Raw genomic sequence first — 23,515 nt, 5'->3', positions numbered from 1 at the left:
GAGGCTAGAACTTATAATTCTTGTAATTTCTCCAAACGATATCAGAAGCCAAACGCATTGTTCCATAAAGCCATGAAGCATGTTTTGTAGTGAATATCTCAGATTATCATCCCTGAAGACACATTCCACAAAAATCTCATCATTGTGATAGAAAATCTTTATCACAAAAAAAATCTGTTCAAGATTCCTAATAGACAACTTGATACTCTATTGAAAGACATTGGTTATAAGCGGAAAACTTCAACATTGTTTATTATTTTTATGCAGAAATGTGTTGATTTATCTCCCTAAAATGTAATCATTTATTTGGGTCATGCACAGATGCTGTTTCTTGCAGTATCTTGTTTGCAAATAAAAAAACGAATATCCGGCCGCCGGATATCCGGGTGTCCGGCCACGAAGCTTGCCGGATATCCGGTATCCGGTATCCGGCCAAACTACTATCCGTTTCATCACTAAATTCCACCCAATGTTCATGGCACTCATTTCAACAGGACCAGCATTTCGTGAACTTCTTATTCAGCAAACATATAAAAGTTAGGTGAAATTTGTGAACAACTCCAGGGTGAATTGAATTATTTCTATTCATGTTGTCAAAAAAAGGTCTTCCCATTATGCTTTGGATTCTCGCAGGGTATCGAAAAGGCCGCATGGGTGGTTGATCATTTGGTTCCTACCATCAAATATCGTCAAGTTTGAAAGTTAAAAAAGGATGGCTTAAAAAAGGATGATTGGTCGCAATCAATTTGACGATAAGCTGTCAACGAACAAGAAAAAAATCAGAATCTTCGGAAGTGCCTGTGCACAAACTAGATAAACATTAATGGTGGAGGGTAATTTTTCATTCAGTGTGTTTTTCATTTTGTTACAATGGAATGGAGATCGACTGCGCATTGTCTAAAACATTCTCGAGTCATATAATTGAGTCCTTTTTGCTTTTATTCGCACTTCTCTTCATAGCTCAAAACATCAAACCTTTCGAACAATTTCAAGCTGCACTAATCAACTAAGGACCTGAATTCTGAGATTTTAGGGTATAACATATAAATATCACCGGAGACTGCCTCAAAATTTACTAATCTTCACTCTAGCGATGTCCAACATCGCTTTGTAAAAATGTGTCCATTTAACGAGCCGAGTTCGTAACTCGATATGCGTATTATAATCTGTTTCCGATTCCCGGTTTGCGTAAATAAACTCTCTATATCTAATAGTTAATATATTCCGAAGCATTCGGTAGGCTAAAATGCTGGAATAATCTTATACTCGGAGGTTTCGGAATTTTAATTTTTCTTTCAAAATGTTTTATTGCCTTCTAGATTTCATCTAGAATGGTTCACACCGTTTGCACAATCGGGCCAATTTGTACACCATTGTTCACCTGGGGACCATGACAATCTACACTCTTTCGTTGATAATCGATTCCAATTAACCTATGCTACGCTTACTGGCTTACTGTAATCCTAGTCGGTCAACGGTGTACTTTGTACATAAACAATAACAGCTCTACGGTAATAAAAAATGAGACTTGAATTCGCCAAATATCCCACCTGGCCCACGGTCGAGAATCAGACCGGGTAACCCTGTGGAATGCTTCTCGTCCCGCGCACATAACATACTTTACTCTGTCTCCTCCAATCCAAAAAAAATCAAAAGAATCAAAGTGGTATTCAGTATTCGCACACAACAGGGAATATTATAGCGAATGATCAGAATGTATGGGACTAATCACCGTTGGGCGTTCGGAGGGTTGCCGTGGCCAAGCTTCCGTGCAGCTTGAAGTACAAACTGTTGACGTCTTCCGCGACGGAGATCGGGATGCTCTGGTCGCCGTGCAGTTCGTTCTCTGACACGAGGGTGGTCTAAAAAAAAGAAGATATAATGATATGATTGGCGTTGTTCGATTGGTTGTGTTGGGCGCTGCGAGGAATATTTTCTTATTGCAATTTGCATTTACCAGCACAGGATTGTTGCCAAATTGGTGATCGATCTCGAACCGGATAACCCGACCACCGGTTTTGTACGCAAGCTCGTGCAACCCATTTTGGCTGTCCAGATGCTGGTCGGACACGTTGGTGTCCACCTCGTCGCCAAACCAGACCACGTAAAGCTACAGAGGATGGAATAATAGGAAGTGTGTTACTCTATTTCAACCAGATCTAACCGAGCTAAATAATGATTACCCGAATCCGCTTCTTCAACAGCGTTAGCGCTGCCATTCGTGCGAGCTCCTTATCCGTCGCTGCGTTTGAAGTCGCCAGGAAGATGGCGCTGTCGTATGGGATTTCCTGGGATGTACGCAGGATGCCGTAGTACGCACGGCCACTGCTGTCGTACGAGGGTTGCAACACGTTGATGGCGTCCATCAGGGACTTCGTGTTCCGGAAGCTGGTGGATTTGGCGATGCCTGGTAGTAGTAAGGAAAATGAAAGGTTGTGAATAGCGTGGTATGAACACGATATTGAATATTACATTTATTAAAATTGTAGCCCTTATTCTATCAAACATTACACTTATCCATTACAGACGAATAATATTTTCACACAGTATCTTACTGCATCGTAAACCGTGTCAACACTAAAAAGACTAAAACTTTGTACACTGCGTTTCACAACTATAGAATCACTCATTTTTTCTGAGTTTCCAGAGATATGCAAGAAGTTGGTTGAATTGAAGTATATAGTGTAGAATACATCAACTATCATCATTTATAAGACTGGCCATTTCAACTTTATTGTTGTGTTCAGGTGCGAAACATTCAAAAAACTAAAATTTCAGTGTTTCATAACTATAGAACCAGATGGACTGTTTTACAAAATTAACGTCATTTCAACATGAATTACGATAAGTTCCCAATTCGTAGGTCATCTTTAGTTCTCAATCAGTTCAAATAACTAATTTGGGGTGGTTACGATCAAGTTACATCATGTTGTAGTGTGTATCTTGTCTACGCAGAGGATACTGCTCATTTAAGCTCTTCAAATCACTCATACTGCTTGTAAGCTGCATCTATAGTTCGTCCGATCACTCCTCATAATTTCCTGACAGGGATTTGATTTAGAAAACAAGCTGACGTAATCGGAAAATAATAAAAACTGTCATTTTAATACAAAGCCGAGCTGGTCATATAAGAAATTTGCTCAATTCAACGATTATTTTAATTCTTTATGTATGTACCAGAAATATGTAGCAGAAATATGTACCAGAAAAAAAAGAGGGGAGAGTTAACCGCAATTATTAATAAATGTATTTATATGTTATACAAAAAGTCACAGAATTCTAAAAAGCTTGTGTCATTATATACATTGTTGTTTTTCTAATTGAAATTTAAAATCAGTCAAAATAACTTCCTTGGACAATGGGTGTTAAGCGCTCACGATACTAACTTCAACTACTAAAAAATATTGACATATTAGAGTCTGAAAAATTATCGTTCCTACAGAATAAGGAGACTTTTCATGCAAGTTAAGAATCACAGAATTTCACAAAATCATGTTATATTTGCTCAAAATTTGTAAATTTCTTCATTGTGCCGTGATTTTAAATCCGGACATTTTTTTTTATTCATGACTTAGAGAGGGGGAGGAGTGTCAAATCAACATCGATTTTTTTTGTCCCCTGAGATCTGCTCTTGCCAAATTTGGCTCCATTTGCTTAATTAGTTTTAGAGTTAAGCAGACATTTTTGTTTCATTTGTATGGCAGCCTCTCTAAGAGAGGGGGAGGAGTGTCAAATCATCATAGAAACATTTGTTTGCCCCCTGAGACCAGCACTTGCCAAATTAGGCTCCATTTGCTTGATTAGTTCTCGATTTATGCATAAATTTGTGTTTCATTTGTATGGCAGCCCTTTTTAGAGAGGAGGAGGAGTGTCAAATCCCCATAGAAATATTTCCTGCCCCCGAAAACCTCCACTTGCCATATTTGGCTTCATTCGCTTGATTAGTTCTCGAGTTATGCAGAAATTTGTGTTTCATTTGTATGTTAGCCCCTAGATACTAATTTTCACACCGATCGGTTCAGTAATTTCAAAGATCATGAGAATCAGACAGACATAAATCAATTTTTATATATAGGGGAACCGCGGGTAATATGGACAGGTGGTTGATTTGTATAGTTACATTTTGAATTTCGAATTTCTGTCAATGAGAATACCTTCTACATGTTATTCTATAATATTTAAGTCGCCCTATGGCAATGAATACTGATCAAAAGTGGAAAAGGGAAACAAAAACCGAAAATCATTAATGATTCCTCGTGTGGATGTAAATTTAGCTGCTTTGATTTTAAGCATTTTGAGTGGTTTAATATTAAAATTCAATTCGCTGATAGTTACATTTCGGTTTGTGAGTTAACAGAGAAGCGATATTAGGTATGTACGGAAAAGTGAATTCATTTTTTGAGTGGAAAATTTAAATTATTAAAAATATTGTACCGGTGGGGTAGAACGGACAGTTGCCAGTGGGAGTGAGATGGACTGTGAAAAGTCTGTTTAATCTGGTCCTAAGAAATTCCCTGCGTCTATAAATGGAAATCAAATCGCCAAATGTGGACTTTTTAGAAGCTGACTGGAACAAAACGCAGAATATTTGAGGGTCTGTCCGTTTATACTGCTGAAAAGCGCGATATCACTTCTAGGTGAAATCATACGATTTTTTTTATCATTCAACGGACATTCGTGATGAGTTCAGACCTTGGTTGAATAAAATTATTCCTCTCGCGATCGATAAACCTCTACGCTTCATATATTACAGACCTGTCCATATTACCGCCACTATATGTCCATTTTACCCGTACCGAAAAAAATGTTGCAAAAAGGATAAAAATCAAATCTCTGATTTTCGGATATGTTATGTAGAAAAGCTTTCAGCTTAATTTAAAATATTTTGTAACATTTTAAAATGGATGAACCAATTGGCTTTAATTTGATATGTCGATCATCTGAATCGATTCAGTAGTTATGAGAAAAATTGATTTTTCTGACCACCCAAAAATGGAGATGGGTATCCTAATGAAAAAATAAAAAATTAAAAAATGCGGGTCTAATGTTTGGCGAAAAGGAACAAACTACCAAACAAAAATCACAAAAATCTGAGAATTACTATATCGGTTTATATATATATATATCGGTATATATGGCATGGAATGGCTGTTGAATGAGATCAACATAGAATTGAAATTCATATCCATATTCCATGTTTCAGATAAAGTTTCTGAGAAGTTGGCCTAAATTTCCATTCCTAGATGCTCGATTCCAGATCTAAATATCTGATCTAGGTTACAGTTTTGTGCTCCCGTGGACGGGTTGTTAGCGTCCCACATTATCATACCGGGGGTTCGGGTTCGATTTCCATTCTGGCCGGGGGATTTTTCGTCCGACTTGCACTGTGGTCACGCGTATTCCTAGAGCTTGTCACTCCAGAAAATATATTCGAGGCGTGTTGTTCGGCATAGAAATTTTAACTAAGTAGTACTAATAAAAATGACGCCAGTAATACTTACGTTGAGAAGGCAAAAGTTCTACTGGGAACGTTATTGCCATCCAAGAAGAAAAAGAAGGTTACAGTTTTGACTTAGGTTTTAAAATCAGATCAGGGATCATGATCCTTTTTTTTTTTTTATCTTCGCTTATTTTTCGTCGGCCTATTCCGCCACTATAGTGCCAATCACCGACATCAGGGAGGCGACTCCACCTGTTCCTACCTATCATACTCAACAACTCATGAGCCGGGCCAACTTCTTTTACTTCCCTTCCGAAGGAAGACGTAACCAGAGATTTTTCGCCTCAGAAAATCCCAACGACGCCAGCTGGGATTGAACCCAGGCCGATCGGATTGTGAGGCTGTTACGCTAACCATACAACCACTGGCGCCGTCAACAAGTATTAGGAAAATGATCCTTAAAATAGAATAAATTTCAGATCGAAGTGTAGATTCGAAACATTCATGCCTAAATGCTTACTTCCAGACAAATCTAAACCAAATAAAAATTTTTTGAAACGGAATTGACTTTTGCTTTTTATGATTCCTTGAACTTGAAATCTGCATTGAACAATTCCCAAGCGGGGATTTCCGTGGTTGAATTTGCCTAGGTACAAACGATTCGCATCGTTAGCCCTTTTCGACCTTTACGGTGTCATTGAAAAAAAAAGGCCTAGCAAAGCAATCATTAGCAGCTGCTGGGGATATGCTATCAACGACTTGTTCGGTGTGCCTATTTATTTTGCGTTCGCGGCGCATTTCGATCTAAATAATTGTGATCGCAATCACACTCGCCGCGCGAAAACTGGTTCCCCAGTGCATTCTGGGTCTGGTTCTCTGGTTCAAGCTTGGACACAACTGAGAAGCTGGAAACATTGAGTGTGTCAAGTTGCGGTTTGATCGAGCCAATCAATACTTCCTAGGCTCTCTAGCACTAGCCGCCCCGAGGGGGTTAACAGGTGCGAGGACACACCGAATGCTGCCAGGGGTGTTATTACCTCTGTTTAAACTGTGACAGTGTGTTATCCGCGAGGAAGTTATATAAGCGATTGTTTTTGTTAGTTTTTCGCGCCACTTCCTACCGGGTTTGCAAGAGGAATGCACATTTCTGCATATCAGTCGGCAAAAAAACGGGGTGTTTTCACTGTTTGTTGTGCCCATTACGCTAAACAAAAAACACTTACCGGTGCTGTTGTACCGCATCAGAATCACCTCGAGTGGGCTCTTCGGTATCAGTGATGCGTCGAAAACCTTCTTGGAGTAGCTGAGGGAATCGTTGCAGGTGTCCACGAGGAATGCGATCGGCAGCCGGAGATTCTTGTCGGATATTATCCGCGTCAGCAGTTCGGTTTTGGAGATTTTACTCTCGTCGAACTGGGGCTTCGTTGGCTTCAGTGCGACATCGTCCGGCACGGAGAGCGCTGGGATGTTGGTTGTGGTGGCCAGCGTTTGGGCGTCGTCTTCGACGCTATCTAGCGCCACCTCGTCGGATGTTTTCTCCGAGCTATCGTCCGGGTTGGTTAGGTGGAAGCTATCGTTGTAGGTTCCGCTTGTATAGAGGAAGTTGCTGGATAGACTGGTTTCCAGTACCGTCGAAGATTGCAGCGAATCTGCGGCTTCGTGGTCGAGACTTCGACTACTGAGCGCATCCCGGCTGGAAGCTATCTGTGGATCATCACGGACGAACGCTTCGGCTACACTAACTTTGCCCTCATGGTTGCTGATGTGCTGCTGATCTTCGGAGGAAGTGTTCCGGGTGCGCTCGGTTGCCGATAGCTGCTCTTCGCTGGCGCCACCTAGAATAGTATTGCTGGTGGTGCTGCTGCTGCTGCTACTGGAACCTTCACTTTCATGACTGGTAGCTGAAGTCACCCGGTAATAGACCTCATCCAGCTGCACCGAGGGCTGCTCCTGGTTTTGTTGCTGCCGTACATCTTCGTATTCATCTGACTCAGATGCCAGTCCCTTGTCTTCGTCGTAGAAAGTACTGTATGTATCGCCGCCCCCTCCCTCACCATCCCCGTCGAGGGCCTCCAACCGGAGCACAGTTTCCAGCGAGAATGTTTGCTTCGTGAAACTTGTTAACGCTAACACTACCACTATGATCGGAGGATACATTCTGCTCGATGTTTTTTTCGTTATTCTTATAAATTCTCTAGCTAACACTACAATTTCACACCCACTTATCACGCACTTGTTCGATGGTTATAGAAACAATTATCACTAGAGTGTCGTTTGCACTTCAATTTGGTACTGTTCCGCCCCGTTCATCGATTGTTCTAGCGGTTCTAGCGTCCGCTTGTGGGATGTCCTTCGGTTTCCTCACAATTTGATTGACCTGTGTGGGGTGGGAGGACGAGAGAAAAGAATACAAACTGATTAGTATTTCGCACATCTTACTCGGAAGAGTTCGTCGTGCTGCACAAGAAGAGAATCTAATTGATTCTTCTTCGCCTCCCCCTCATCTAGCGCATTAAAGTTTTTCGTGCATAATAAATCCGACCGCGGGGCGGCGTGATTTATCGCCCAAGAAATCGTAATAGACAACAGACAACACAATTGGCAACGTTTCCCGTAACGCGCGAACTGATCAGTATTCCATGGGCAGCACCTTCTTGGAGTTATCAAAACACTTAACGATTCGTTTGTGTTCTCTTTTTTTTTGTTTGTTTCATTCGCCGCCACCGCCACCGCCACTCGGTTAACTGAACAGTAGCAGTCGGCAGCGGCGGCAAATTTCAGCGCGCGCGTTGACGGCGACCTTGAACGCCGCTACTGGACACTATACCCAAAGCAGCTCCTCCACGCCACCGGTCCGGACCACCTTTGGGTCGGGTCCTGTTAGCACCTTTTACCCTCACCCGAGTAGCGTGGAAGATAGATACCGTTGCTCTTTCACCAGCACTCTTCTCAGCGCACCTGTGTGTGACGACTGTCGCGCGGTTAACTCGAGACTAACGTATACTTCTAACGCCGCAAAGTCCATCCAGCGAGAGTGAGCGAGAGAGAGAGAGGGAGTGTAATGCAGAAATATGCGGCTCTCATCCGCGGGGTGTGTGCGCTCGCTACTAGCCACAGAACTGAACATTAGTTGAACACCTTGAACATGGTAACCTAACAGTGGTCCCGTAGAATAATCATCGGTAGTAGATCCCAAATACCGCTGCTACCGCTGCCGTGGTTTGTTATTGTTGTTGTCCCTCCGCAAGGTAATGCTCTGTATATCACCTGCCAGCTGTCTCCTGCTCGCTGGCCAGTGGTGTCCGGTGGCTCGCGAAGGCGACCACCATCTCTTCGGTCGGAATGAGAGCGTGATCAAAGCAAGCGATTTATTACATGCACTTCCCAACTTTCATTGATGTTTTTGTGCTCGAAATGTCAACAACAACACACTCGGGTGACCCCTCGTGCGCAAACAACCAATCAACAGGCGATGCCGAGGCCGATTTGCTAGTGGCACTGTCGATCGGATCGGATACTGGCGGCTGATCTGGTTTCGAGCTGCCACTGCTGCTGTTATTTTATGGTTCTTGCTTGGCCGGTTGTGTTATTATTTTTAGCCGTGGCGGCTTGTTTGAAAATGTATAACTTTTTGTCACTTACTATTCTCGACCGGGAAACCGGTCTTTTAAAGGTATGGCTTTTGTTTTGCAGATTAGAATCGATAAATTCCACTCCCGCCGCCGCACACAGCCGTGTACAGGTCGACATGTTGGGCTGGTTGTCGAACGGAATCGATTTACGATCGATGGGTGGTGGGATTTTCAGGTCCTCTGTGTTTGTTTTGCTTGGAAGCAATTTGCGAATGACGTTCGAAAACATACGACTGATGATGAGCTTGTTAGCATGTTTCTCTTCGCGATCAGATGAGGCGAATTTTTCGATCAGACGGATGATGGATTTGGCTGAATTTAATTTCGAGGTTGCGTGTTAATTAGAAACGTAAATATCACAGCCAAGTCGGGTGCCCAACTGTGGGGGAATTTGTGTTGAGCAAATTTGCAGATTTGGTTGTAGCTTGATTGTTTAACACGACGTTTTGGAAAGCATCGGGGTGTCGTGATGACAGTGAAACACAAAAGAGAAGGGTCGTTCTTATAAAAAATCACACACAAAATTGTAAACTTGTCTCAATTAACAAGGTGTCGATGGTGTCCAAGACACAGTCGCAATGTTAACGTAGGACAACAAAAGTATTGCAGATGAGATATTATAGAAATTCAAGAACATAATCCTTAGCAAACATACTTGGTAACATTTTGCAAGGGCCGATAAATAGGCTGACCAGACTTACCGTTTTGAACCGTTTTTTCGACCATTTTTGATCGTCCCGTCTTTTTATCAATGTGTACCGTTTTTTGAGTATGAAGCAAAGTATCTGTAATAATTCCTAAACACAAAAGGGAAGAACTATTTTTGTCCAGTGAGGAGCAAAGTTTTTTTTTTTAATTATAGAGGGTTGTATCCAAGAGAAGACCTCGTTGTTGACGCAGGACTACGGAGTTTTTTTTTATTCGATGCGCTTGTTCACCACGTCAGCAGGAGAGGAGGTAGAAAGGCCAGTGCCAATGCCGTCTTGCGATTCCATTTTCAATCACTATAATAGTTTTGTCGGGTGAAAATCAGGGCTCCGTGATACCCGCCTTTTATGGAAACAATAAGTGACTGCAAAACAAGGAGACCTCAGTCGACATTGTGACATCCCATCCCCAGGACCGGTCCCCGATTCTTAACACATTAAGGACCGCCCGTTTTGGGGCAAACTTGAACGCTTCATTTGTTCGGATTCCACGAATGAGATCGTTTCTTTCGATGTGGATGAGACGAAGGCGAGGCATCGGTAGGCCTTGTTAGATTCTTGGGGAACCAAGGATTTAACCTTCAAGTGTAGAAAATACTGGTTATTTCGTGATCCATTCGTAACAGACGGATCGCGGAACACGAGAAATCTCGTGAGCGGTCCGCAATGTGTTAAGGCAATTCGAACGGGTTTAAACTGTGTGATTGCTACCGGAAGCACAATTCTGACGGCACAATTGAAGGCATAGAAGTTGAAGAACGTCTGAAAATGTGGAACGAATGAGAATTTCAATTGAGCAGTCATTGAGACGGTATGTGCGCAAATATGTCGTATCATAGTTAATGATCGCTTCCACCTGAATTGAGGTCTTAAAGAAGCATAACTCTCTGTATTGGGTGGATGCTATCCAATATACTATATTTACACTCTCCGAAGGTAACAGTATACAAATTTTGATGGGGTTAATTTGCAATATCTCCTCTCACCACAGTGTCCGTACGGATTTACATTTCTAGTGAGCGATTTAAACACGGCTCATTCGCAGTGGTATATAAAAATTATATCTCACGTATACCCGGGTACGGGTGGATAAGGACAGAAATTCACAGAGCAAATGTGTGGGAAAATGAGTGTGTTCCCGATTTTTTGTTAATTCAAACCATTTACTGATTGGGGAGTCGTAATGTATCTCATATCAAACAGTTCTTAGAGAATTTCGAATTCAATTGGTTCGCAGCAAGAATAGTTACTAATTTTAAAACTATTTGATTAAAACGTGGCATGTTTTCTGATTTGGTACCCCTACTGAAAAAAGCAGTCCTACGTCAAAACTAGTTGATTTAGGTGAAAAATAGGAGACAAAATTCAAACCTTAGCAGTAGGATGGCAGCACCATCTCAGATAGTAGTGAAACGTTGTGGGTGTAAACTTATGGCTCTTCTAAGTAACTTTGCATATTTGAAATAATAGAATTAGACTACTTTTTGAGAAGGGTCAAAAAAAATTTCTTGATGTTTTACAAAAAACTATGACTCAAAAGCTATAATACGTACAAAACTCTGGTCAAAGTATTAAATGTAGGAAATTGTTTAAATTTTCATAAAAAATACCAAATTTAAAAAAATTGCCGAAAAAAAATATTTTGAAAAATAAAATTCATTTTTCTCAAAAACGTATTCTTTAAAAATTATCAAAAAATATATTAATATCCCTTATAGTTTCCAACAAGTTGTCCATACATCGGAAGATGGGCACCTTTACAGGGAAAAAGTTTTTTCAACAACAACTTTTTTATGTTTCATTTGAAAAAATTAAAACTATTAATTTTGTTTTGAGTCAAGATGGCGATATAGTGTATTCTTCAAAGTTTGAAATGTTATTAAAATATGAATAGGGAAATAGGGAAACAGGGAAATTTACAGGGAAAAAGCTTTTTTTGACAACAACTTTTTCATGTTTTTCTTTGTTAAATTACTATTAATGTTTAATTCATAAATGGTTTATGTGTAAATTATCACGATTTACAAGCCCTGCTATTTTTTTACCTATCAAGAAACTATTCAAGAACATGTCAAACGCTAGAGTTTACACACAAAAATGCTACGATTAAAACATATTTTTTCAGGAGTCTTCATACAAAAATGCCTTATATTCCAGAAACTATTAAAAGTTGACGTCTTCGAAAAAAGTTCATATTTTATTAAGATCTAAAACGTTGTCGAATACACTATATCGCTATCTCGACTTTCAACAAAATTAGGATTAGTTGTAATTGTTTAAAGAAAACATGAGAAAATTGTTGTTGGAAAAACAATTTCCCTGTGAAAGTGCCCATCCTCTGAGAAAAATGAATTTTAATTTTTAAAGCAATTGATTTTTTCAGCGATTTTTTTAAAATTTTGGTATTTTATGAAAAATTGAGCAATTACCGACATTTTATTCCATAACCTGAATTATGTAGGTATCATAATTTTTGAGTTATAATTTTTTGTGAAAAAAAAAAATTAGGCCTTTTTAAAAAGTAGTCCAATTCTTTTTTGAACATTTCAAGTATGTAAAGTTGCCTAAAAACCCATGTTCTTACACCAACAACGTTTCACTGTTATCTGAGATGGTGGTGCCAACGGAATGTCTATGGTTTGTGGCTGGAGGGTCAAATGCACAAATAATGAGCTGTTTTAAAAGCTTAAAAATGGTTTGTATGTATGCGAGCAGACATCTTTTTCTGTTTTCTTTTCTCATTCAAAAAAAATCCATACGACGTCAATGGGGATCGAACCAAGGCCGGCTGGAATGCAGAGCTATTCCACACGACCACGTTATCCATATAGCTGCCAGTGCTGTGATAATATTACACCTCATCATAATATGAAGTTGGAAAGTGTTTTCTAAGAGGATAAAGAAGAACATGAACGAGAATATATCTTTCTCTGTCTGGGCCGTGCAGTTGGCAAACTATACGAAAAGCTTTCATGTACTTTCATTTATATGTGTCTCCTGTTTCGCTCGCCCATATTGGCTCTAGCATATATATTATACAAATGATGTACCGTCCCACAAAATACATTGAAAAATGTTCTAAGATGAATTAGGCTCATAAAAAGTATCGACTTTTCCTAAATTTTCCGACTTAAAAAACTTAAATTCCACTAGCAAAATTTTACACGGACTGTCTCCTGTTTGATGACCTTTTGTTTTGTTGTTTTGTTTTGATAGTGAAGCGACTTCCGCAGGTATAGGGTGACTCCGAAACGTAAGAAATGGCAAGTGTGAACAGGTTACAGCGAAACTTTTGCGAAATATTGCTTCTAACTGTAAAAAATCAGGGGGTGTCGATTTTACCCTTGTTTACCCTACATTCCCTTTTTATCTCCACAATTTTTTTTGTTATCTTGAAAGAAAATCGAGGTTTTGTCATGTTCGAGTGATATATCTTTCGGGTAGATGGCATTCGAGTGAATTACTTCTTCCTGAATTTAAAAAAAGGTTGGTCTAATATTGGTCTGAAGGAAATGTTATGAAGGGAAATTGTTCCCTTTTGACGAGAGTGCTGTCACCTCCGGGTAAAAATGATTGGCGGTCAGCCGTTTTATGGATGGCGATGATGATACCAATACGAAGATAACTTCTAATTACAAGTGACATTTTTTGTAGCCGATGGAATGACATTTTGTCATTCCATCGGCTACAAAAAAAGGTCATTAGTAATTAGAAGTTATTGGTATCTTCACCGACATGTTTTATGGATAGAACCGGGTAAAAAAATCGAATCGCCGTAACCTGTACAATGAGAAAAGATTGCTAATCCCAACTACTGCTCAGCGTGTTCTTGGTGCAGTCACGAAGAATACCCAGATACTGTATGATCGTGTGTTGTTTTCATTTTACTATCTGGGGGCTTCAACAGCTATATCCGTTCGAATTTCCGCTTTTCCGCTCAGATTGCTTTGCACTTGTCAATCGCACATACAGAGGGCCTCCTCCCGTGACTGTACGTGATGATTGTGCATACCATACACATTCCCCACGCATCATCGGACAATCGAGAAGAATGTATGGGCTCCAGTGAAGGTTATTTCAATAATTTGCTCGACTAATGGTTTCAGATTAGCAGCAGCATATGAGCGCACCAATTTGTACTGTGCACTCACCTGTCCGCCATCATCGGCGCGACAGCTGATTGTGCAATAAGTACAAATTCTCGTTTAAGAACCCACCAACGCATACTCCATCGTCGGTTACATAACCGTGCGCAGTGCTACAAATGAAGCCGGAATTTGTCTGAGTTTCTGCACGGATTGTCTAGGGTCGCTCTCACCTGTATACATCTACTAACTGTCCTCTAGTATTCGCATTAAAGGGAAAGGTGATGTGTGTAGTGTTACAGTGGACGTGCAACTCGTTATGATAATGTTTGACACTTGTCGCGTTGCGGATCTGTCGCTTTTGAGGGGTTGTGCAAGTGTCGGGAAACGTATAGACCTGTTTATTTTTGCGTTTACGGCACCTATTCTGCTCCCCCTTGTGCCTAAGCTTCCTGAGAGCGGCTTGTTTTTTCTTCTTCTTCTCCCTCCGATAAATTAAGTGTTTATGCGCATATTCATGATTTATTATCTTTGCTTCTCTCACTTTTCATCTCTGTTTATTATTGTTATAACTGATTCTTTTTTTTTTTCTTTTGTTTTCTTGTTCCAGGTGAGTGAATTATCGCCCACGCAGCCGCCATTTAATTGCTAATTGGTTGTTTCGAGCTGCGCCAATAGTAATCGTTCGGTTGCGGCTTTGAGAGAGGAAAAATGAAAGTTACAATAGATTGAAATTCCGCAAAATTACCGCAACACAAAACTATCAAGCCGCTGTGTAGAAGCTACTGGAATCGTGTCATTTTCGCGCGTGTTTCCTCAATCAATCGGTGCAGACCACACACACGCACGAACCGATAATCCATCTCCATCAGCGGGTGATGGTCACATTCGAGCTGCAAGTCACGCCTCTTCAGGTCTATCCATGGCTTTGCCATAGAGTGAAGCAAAGCAGTCAGAGATCACCGCCGGCGTAGGCACGAACCACACATTCAATCGGGTATCAGCAATAACACCGCTAAATTATGAACACCTTTCGCGGCACATTATGGGCCATTTATTAAAACACTTTTCTTCTGTGGGTTAGCACCAATGCATACCTTGGTCGCGTTGTGCCCACACTTCTCCCCGAGAGGCTCTTTTCGTTACCGTGGCCGATGTCGGTGTACAGTAGACACCGGTTGCTAAGATCAATAACAACAACAAACTCGCCGCATTTTGGCTTCGGGCTGGTAGTTATTGCCGGTATTCCACCCACCGTCATTTCTCCATTTGCAGCAGGGCAGGATCAGCACAAGACGGGAGCAAATAGTGAAAATGAAGCGAGGTAGAGCTCAACAGTTCAATCAGAAACAGCGCCACAGATGAGCCACTGAATAGCATGAGCCTCTAGAGCAAGACTGGTAGTACCGTTTTGACGTAGGACTACGTCTTTCATTTCTATACTGGGGTGTAAGTTCAAAGTTTCGAAAACGAAAGCGTTACGCCGGAGAACGAGATTTTGAGCATCAATAACTCCTAAACAACTGAACGAAATGGCATGATAGACATTTTATTCGAAAGATAAAATGTCTACGCTTTATATGCTTGTTAGTTTTTGATCCAAAAACTTGTTTCAATAGCCCTAAAATTGCTTTCAAAACAGGCTATTGAAATCACACCAATAGGTATATAAGTGCCGCTCGGAAATCCACTCAGTTATGTCCCTAACACAAACTTCAAAACCATGGAGCCTGAGGAAATCGCCATTGCAAAATAGATTCAAGCAGCGGGTACTTTTGTATTCGCTTGCGTTTCTGCAAATCAGAATATTTCCCTAACACAGATTTCAAAACCATGAAGCCTGGGGAAATCGACATTGCAAAATAGATGCGAGCTGCGGGTACTTTTATACTCGCATTTTTGCAAACCCAATACAGATTCCGAAACCAAGAAGTTGGGAAAATCGGCATTGCAGATACATTCAAGTCGGCAGTACTCCCCCAAGCATTTTTACACTCCGGAATACGTTTTGCTATCACGGTCTACAAATGCAATGCTTTGGCTCGATTGTTCAAGACTGCTTTCAAAGCTATCTCTTCATGTCGCCAGCTCACTGAACTTCTGCGCATACCGTTTGATGATTAGGCAAAATGTTGATAACTATTTGCTGCGATAACTACTACCATAATGCATGAATTGACTTAAATTTGGTTTTGTTTGCAATTGAATTCGTAAATAGTTTCATTCATTCACTAGTTTAATTAATAATTTAATCAATACACACAAAAGATAGCTCTGCGCAGCGGCGATATCGTACCCAATGAGGAACATCCGCGGTGAGATTTTTGCTAATTGAAGGAATACAATTGATTACAAAGCCAACGGCAGTACTACGTCAACCTTGCGGTTATATCATAGGTATAACCCATCCATTGTTCTTGATTCTATTTTGGCAGACGAAACGAATTGCTGAACAGAATGTAGCTTAGCATTTTTCGAATATCAACAATTATGATCAATCTGTGAAAATGTTTTTTGATGCATGTCAAGACTAATTTAAAAATATCTTGGCAGTTCTTGGCAATGTCCCATGTGTCCAAATTAATTCCAAACATACTTTTAAAATTGGTAGCAATAAGTTTCTGTCGTTCTGTTTTTAATTAAGGCAAATGATGTTGGTTTGTCCAGCCGAAAATATAGTCGAGTTTGGTTTATCCACTTTTTTGAATGCTCTAGTTCAGCGCACCTGTGTTAAATCAGGTATTCAAATGTTTCAAAACATATAAATAAAATTGTCTTTTCAATGATTTACAGTAGTTTTATAGGATATTTTTACGGATTCACACGTTTCAAACGATTATGAAATCCACCTTCTTTTTGTGTCAATGCGCCCCTCATTTGAGCTAACTTTTAATTAATCACCAGATGATTATTTGGCACGTATTCAGATCTTTTCTGGATCATAAAACTTACAAACATTGTAAACATCGTGCTTGCACACCATTTGTGTCAGATTTATATATCTAAATCATGTGATTAATGCATCTCGATGACCTCAATTCTGAGCATGGTCTGTTCGATTCGCTGATGTTGGTTTGTCCACATGATTACTATGCCCAAAAAAAGGCAATATTCTGAAGAAAGCCTAAGTTATGAATGGATCAATATGATGACAGTGAATTCAAGCAATAAGAAATGCAACATCTACTTGAAAATTCGATATTTTTCATTCATTTCATTCATTTCTAAAACCGAACAAACCATGATCAGAGGTGGACAAACCATGATCATAATTTCTCTTTGAAGAAAATCGTTAAGAAACATTTTAAAAAATTGGATAATTTGAAAAAATACTCAACGGTGGCTACTGGGACACATCTTCAGTACGAGAGATGGAATGTTGTCGGGTGCAACATTCGTAGATTCCGTTAATCGAGAGCAGGCATCTTGTACAATATTAGGATTGATCGCAGGACAAACTGGGTACATTGCTAACGGTTGCAGAGACTTCATTACTATCTTGCACTGACAAAAACACCACTGAATTGGGTAATTTGAATAAAATACTCAACGGTAGCAAGAGGCTATTGGAATTAGAGATGGGCAAAATGGTTCATTTCAGTAAGCGGCTCAGAGCCATGCGCTCAATGACACTCGATGGTTTTTTCAAGATCTGGTCACGGGTTTCAAGATGAATCATGAAGGAGAAAAATAAGATTTAAAATAATAATCAGTACAGAGAATAGTAAAAATATTACTTTACTGGAGGTTTTCTCTTATATATTTCCATTACAATAAATATCACTACATATTTTGATTTATAAGCATGATATTTTCAATATTATCTGATGAAAGTCTACTACTGCAAACTTGTCCTGCTTTCGTAAAAGATCGCTCACATGATACTAAGGTTTCCGGAATACATAATATTTCCAAAAAAAAACGATGGATAGATATCCTTTCTTTCCACCAAAGCAAAGGGTTGTTTATTCTCATCAAATGTGGCTTCACTAGATTATATTAGTCAAATCATTTCATTCGATACCCCTATGCGGGAGTTGCATGAAAAAAGTAATTGGTCATCTTGGAGTTGGATTTATCATAAATAACTGTGCTCTACTAGTCAAGCCCCCGTTTCATCTGATACCCATGTGATGGGGTTTTCAGAAGTATACTAGCTGACCCGACAAACTTCGTCTTTAGAGAGGGGAAAGGAGTGTCAAACCACCATAAAAACATTTATTGCTCCCTAAAACTTCCATACGCCAAATTTGGTTCCATTTGCTTGATTTGTTTTCAAGTTATGCAAAAATGTGTGTTTCATTTCTATGGCAGCCCTTCCTTGGAAAGGTGTAAGGAGTGTTGAGCCACCTTAGAAATATTTCCTTCCCCCCTAAAATCTTCGCATGCCAAATTTGGTTTCATTTGCTTAATTAATTCTCGAGTAATACAGAAATTTGTTTTTCTTTTGTATGCCAGTCCCCCCCCCTTTAGAGAGGGGGAGGAGTATCTAACCACCATAGAATCATTTATTGCACCCTAAAACCTCTATATGTCAAATTTCGTATCTTTTGCTTGATTAGTTTTCGAGTAATGCAGAAATTCGTGTTTAATTTGTATGGCAAAATACAATTTATAAATGAAAATTAGCTCTACCGTTTCAAATATGTGTTCTGTGTAATAAAACAACACATCCTCGCAAGTGAGAATAAATCTTGAACGAAAATTGTGTCTTATAATGATTTTGTATTATGAATAAAGTTTCGACAAAACTGCTAGTAAATTTATATAAAAATAGTTCAATTAAGGCCAGAATAGTGTCTTCTAAATTGGTTTCAATCGAATCGTGTAATTCGATCGACAAACCAGTCGGATTCCGGAATATGGGAATTCGATATCTCTAAAATGGCTGCATTCAGAAACATGTCGACCATGAGCATTTTTGTATTAAATTACATAAACATTTATAGTTTTTGGTCAAAATCGATTGTTAATATGCATATATCATTCGTTCGATAACTCGCAAGTAGATCGGACAGGTTTTCGAAACGATCCAACAAAGGTGTTTTTTTCCACATCGAATCAGACTGTGTTTTTTTTTCATCGGTTGCGCTTGTGAGTAGAGCGAAGCTCAAAGTGGTGCGCGACCGAGACGCAGAGGATACAATTCAGACAGATTCATCACACACGCCACACAGCAGCGGCAAGTATAAGTTTATTTTTCTTTTGTCCTCCTATCATTCCTTCTACCATCTGTGCTCGATTTACACCATTGTTCATCTGTGTGTTTACCAAATCGGCAAACGTTGGCATTAGGGGTGTCTATTTTTTCTTGGTTACATTACCGTTGAAATTTTATTGGAACTTTTTTTCATTTTAGAATTTTATATAAATAAAATAAATTAATATAAATATTATCCGCAGCATAACCTTATAATATTTTTTTAAACTTATTAATTTTGATAATTATTATATTCTGTTCATATCGAACAGTTGGCCGATTTTTCTAATATGGCTGAGGGCGGAAAGGACCCCCCGTTGACGCAATTGAATATTTCTGATACCGAACCTCCTCCTGAAGAGCAGGAGGATGAAGCAGAAATTGAGGTAGAAAATTCTGTTTACGAAGTTGATAGTTCCGAAGATGAGGAAATCGACGAGAAACAGGATTTTCGTCCTAAAGAATACCCTGAAGGCTCCAAAGGCCCATTCATTGTGTACTTTAGACGAAAATCCAAACCTCTCAATGTCATTCGCATCTCGAAGGAACTAACTCAACATTTTTCTGACGTTACCGAAATTACACGGATGGGGCTAGACAAACTACGAGTTGTCGTCTTAAGCAGGACCCAAGCGAACAAAATAACGCGCTGCGACCTCTTTGCGATTGAGTATCGTGTATACGTACCCTGTTGCAACGTCGAAATAGACGGCGTAATAACCGAAAAGTGTTTGACGCGAAAAGAGATAATCGATGGTGTCGGTGTCACATAAAAATGACAAAAGAATTCTCAATCGGACAAACTCTTTTCGTGTGACTTTTGAGGGTTCCGCCCTTCCAAATTACGTTGCAATAGGGGCACTTCGTTTACCTGTTCGATTGTTTGTACCCCGGGTAATGAAATGCAACAAATGTATGCAACTCGGTCACACGGCCGCCTATTGTTGCAATAAAAAACGTTGCGCAGATTGTGGAGAGAGCCATGATGAGAATCCTTGCGCGAAAGAGCACAAGTGTCTTCATTGCGGCGGGACTCCTCATGATCTTATTCAATGCCCGGTGTACAAACAACGAGGGGAAAAACTCAAGCGTTCCTTAAAGAAACGTTCCAAGCGAACTTTTGCAGAAATGCTTAAGAGTTCCGTGCCAACGACACAGGACGAGCCTGTTGCTGACGCTCCCAATGCCGTATGTTCCGGTACATCGCAGGGTGCCATCAGGAAAAGAAAAATTACTTCTTTTCCATCACTCCCCAGAAAGAATACCGAAACTTCCCAAGTTGGAATGAAGCCTCGAACTGAACGTGCTGAGAATAGACCGAAGCAAGTACCTCCCGGTTTACGTGGTCATGCTACCAACCAGGGGTCCTCAGCACTTTCCGGAACAACAACGAACACGTCTGTTCCATTTTCGCGGTCGAAGCAACAGTCACTACCTGGCCTGCTTGCGCTTTCAGACCTTGTGGATAACATTTTAAATGCTTTAAATATAAATGATCCTCTTAAAAGCATAGTATTATGTTTGCTTCCGGTTGTGAGAACATTTTTGAAAGAAAAATGTGGCTTTTTAGCAGCGTTCATTTCCCTCGATGCCTAATTCAGCGCAAGAGGTCAAGGATTTGACCACTATCATACAGTGGAATTGCAGAAGCATCATCCCTAAACTAGACCAATTTAAATTTTTAGTTCACAGTTCTAACTGTGATGTATTTTCTCTCTGTGAAACATGGCTTTGTTCAGCCGACGAGCTGAATTTTCACGATTTCAACATTATTCGCCTAGATCGTAACGACTCGTTTGGTGGCGTACTATTGGGGATCAAAAAACGTCACTCCTTCTATAGAGTCACTATCCCATCGATTACAGCCATTGAAGTTGTCGCTTGCCAGATACAAATCAATGGCAAAGAACTCTGCATTGCTTCGATATATATTCCTCCCAGGACTACGGTAGGCCACCATTAGTTCTTTGATATTATCGAGGCATTGCCGGAGCCGCGGTTAATCTTAGGTGACTTCAACTCCCATGGAACAGCATGGGGGTCACTCTACGATGACAACCGTGCCACGTTGATTTATGATCTGTGCGACAACTTCAACATGACAGTTTTAAATACTGGGGAAGCAACTAGGATAGCCAACCCTCCTGCACGGGCAAGCATGCTAGACATATCTCTCTGCTCTTCTTCATTATCCCTGGATTGCACATGGAAGGTAATCCAAGATCCCCACGGTAGTGATCACCTACCAATAATTTTATCGATCGCCAATGAATCAAAATCTAGTGAGTCAGTCGATATTGCGTATGACCTCACGAAGAATATTGACTGGAGAAAATTTGCAGAATTAATATCTGAAGCAATCATTTCGATGCATGAACTTCCTCCCCTTGAAGAGTAAAATTTTATATCAAGTCTGATTTACGATAGCGCACTTCAAGCTCAAAAGAAACGTGTACCGGCTACCACTTTCCGACGTCGTCCTCCATCACTTTGGTGGGACAGGGAGTGTTCAAAGGTCTACCTTGAAAAATCATCCGCTTTCAAAAAATTCAGGAAAACTGGATTAGTGGAATGGTTTCGAAAGTACCAAGCTCTAGAAGCCAAACTAAAAGGTCTGATTAAAGCAAAAAAGCGTGGATATTGGCGGAAATTCGTCAATGGTTTGTCAAGGGAGACCGCTATGAGTACTCTTTGGAATACGGCTAGGAGAATGCGTGGCTGGAACCATACCAATGAAAGTGAGGAATACTCTGACCGTTGGATTTTCAAATTTGCAAGGAAGGTTTGTCCCGATTCTGTTCCTGCACAAAGCGTCGTACGCGATATTCCGCTCCAATGCGATTATGAGAATTTTTCGATGGTAGAATTCTCAATTGCCCTCCTCTCATGTAACAATTCAGCTCCGGGGTCGGACAAGATTAAATTCAACTTGTTGAAGAATCTTCCCGACTTGGCAAAACAGCGTTTGCTGAACTTGTTCAACAAGTTTCTGGAGCTGAATATTGTCCCGCATGACTGGAGGCAAGTGAGAGTGATAGCCATACGGAAACCCAACAAGCCGGCTTGCGATCATAACTCGTATAGGCCGATTGCAATGTTATCCTGTATTCGCAAATTGTTAGAGAAAATGATTCTACTTCGTTTGGACAAGTGGGTCGAAACGAACAATTTGCTGTCAAATACGCAGTTTGGCTTCCGCCGAGGTAAAGGGACGAATGATTGTCTCGCGCTGCTATCTTCTGAAATCCAAATCGCATTTGCTCGCAAAGAACAAATGGCTTCCGTTTTTCTCGATATCAAAGGGGCATTTGATTCAGTTTCCATGGAAATTCTCTCAGAGAAGCTTCATAATTGTGGACTTTCACCAATTCTGAATAATTTCCTGTACAATTTACTGTCAGAAAAGCACATGAATTTCTCTCATGGCAACTCAAAATCTTCTCGTTACAGTTTTATGGGCCTACCGCAAGGCTCCTGCATAATCCCCCTCTTGTACAGTTTTTACGTCAATGATATGGATGATTGTCTAACTAGAGACTGCACGCTGAGACAACTTGCAGACCATGGAGTTATTTCCATCACGGGTACTAATCCCGTCGTTCTGCAAAAGTCGTTGCAAGATACCCTGAACAATCTGTTCACGTGGGCCCTCAAGCTGGGTATCGAATTCTCTACGGAGAAAACTGAAATGGTCGTTTTTTCTAGGAAGCACGAACCCGCCCAATTCCAGCTTCACCTATCCGGCAAAACGATCCAACACTCTATGTTTGTCAAATACCTGGGTGTATATTTTGATTCTAAATGTACCTGGGGGAGACACATTGCGTATTTGAAACAGAAATGCCAGCAAAGATTCAATTTTCTCCAAACAATTACCGGAACATGGTGGCGTGCCCATCCAGGAGACCTCATTCAGTTGTACAAAACAACGATATTATCAGTGTTAGAATATGGCAGTTTTTGCTTCCGATCAGCTGCCAGGATTCATATTCTCAAGCTGGAGAGAATACAATATCGTTGCTTGCGTATAGCCATGGGGTGTTTGCATTCGACACATACGATGAGTCTCGAAGTTTTGGCAGGAGTACCCCCGCTTACTCTTCGGTTCACAGAATTATCCTACAGATTTCTCATCCGTTGCAAGATCATGAATCCATTGGTGATTGATAACTTCGAAAATCTACTACAACTGACTCCTCAGTCAAGTTTTATGTCTTTATACCATGAGTACCTTACCCACGACGTGCACCCTTCACCAGGCATCTCCAACCAAGTTTGCTTCCCATACTTTTGCAATTCCTCTGTCATTTTTTAATCTGTCCATGCGACAAAAAATCCATGGAATACCAGATCACCTACGCTCCAATGTTATTCCGTCGATATTTTCGGAAAAATATGGGAAAGTTGGATCTGATAAAATGTTCTTTACTGACGGTTCATACATAAACGGG

The 23,515-nt window shown here is 40.3% G+C and overlaps 2 protein-coding genes across 13 annotated transcripts in view; one reads left to right on the top strand and one right to left on the bottom strand.

Annotated features, from left to right (window-relative positions):
- Positions 1-23,515, top strand: part of LOC129765744 (uncharacterized) — a 134,929-nt gene that overhangs the window by 30,332 nt on the left and 81,082 nt on the right. The gene's annotated exons all lie outside the window — the stretch shown is intronic.
- The window catches only part of LOC129765852 (uncharacterized), a 102,562-nt gene that overhangs the window by 29,604 nt on the left and 49,443 nt on the right, over positions 1-23,515 (bottom strand). For 4 of the 12 annotated variants that reach the window (XM_055766623.1, XM_055766526.1, XM_055766376.1 and 1 more), the window contains exons 2-5: positions 6,664-7,817; positions 2,184-2,407; positions 1,958-2,110; positions 1,733-1,862 (exon numbers count right to left, since the gene is read on the bottom strand). In XM_055766623.1, coding sequence (XP_055622598.1) covers positions 1,733-1,862; positions 1,958-2,110; positions 2,184-2,407; positions 6,664-7,597 — 1,441 coding nt within the window. In that variant the 5' untranslated portion in view covers positions 7,598-7,817. Of the gene's footprint in view, positions 1-1,732; positions 1,863-1,957; positions 2,111-2,183; positions 2,408-6,663; positions 7,818-8,090; positions 8,112-8,267; positions 8,446-8,707; positions 8,849-9,082; positions 9,104-23,515 lie in introns of those variants that run through there. The other 8 variants (XM_055766843.1, XM_055766692.1, XM_055766488.1 and 5 more) reach the window with 8 other exon arrangements.

The sequence above is a fragment of the Toxorhynchites rutilus genome, chromosome 1 (assembly GCF_029784135.1).
Source record: "Toxorhynchites rutilus septentrionalis strain SRP chromosome 1, ASM2978413v1, whole genome shotgun sequence".
Classification (NCBI taxonomy): Eukaryota; Metazoa; Arthropoda; class Insecta; order Diptera; family Culicidae; genus Toxorhynchites; species Toxorhynchites rutilus.
The sequence above is the reverse complement of the archived record's forward strand: the minus strand, read 5'-3'. Positions and strand labels throughout refer to the sequence as shown.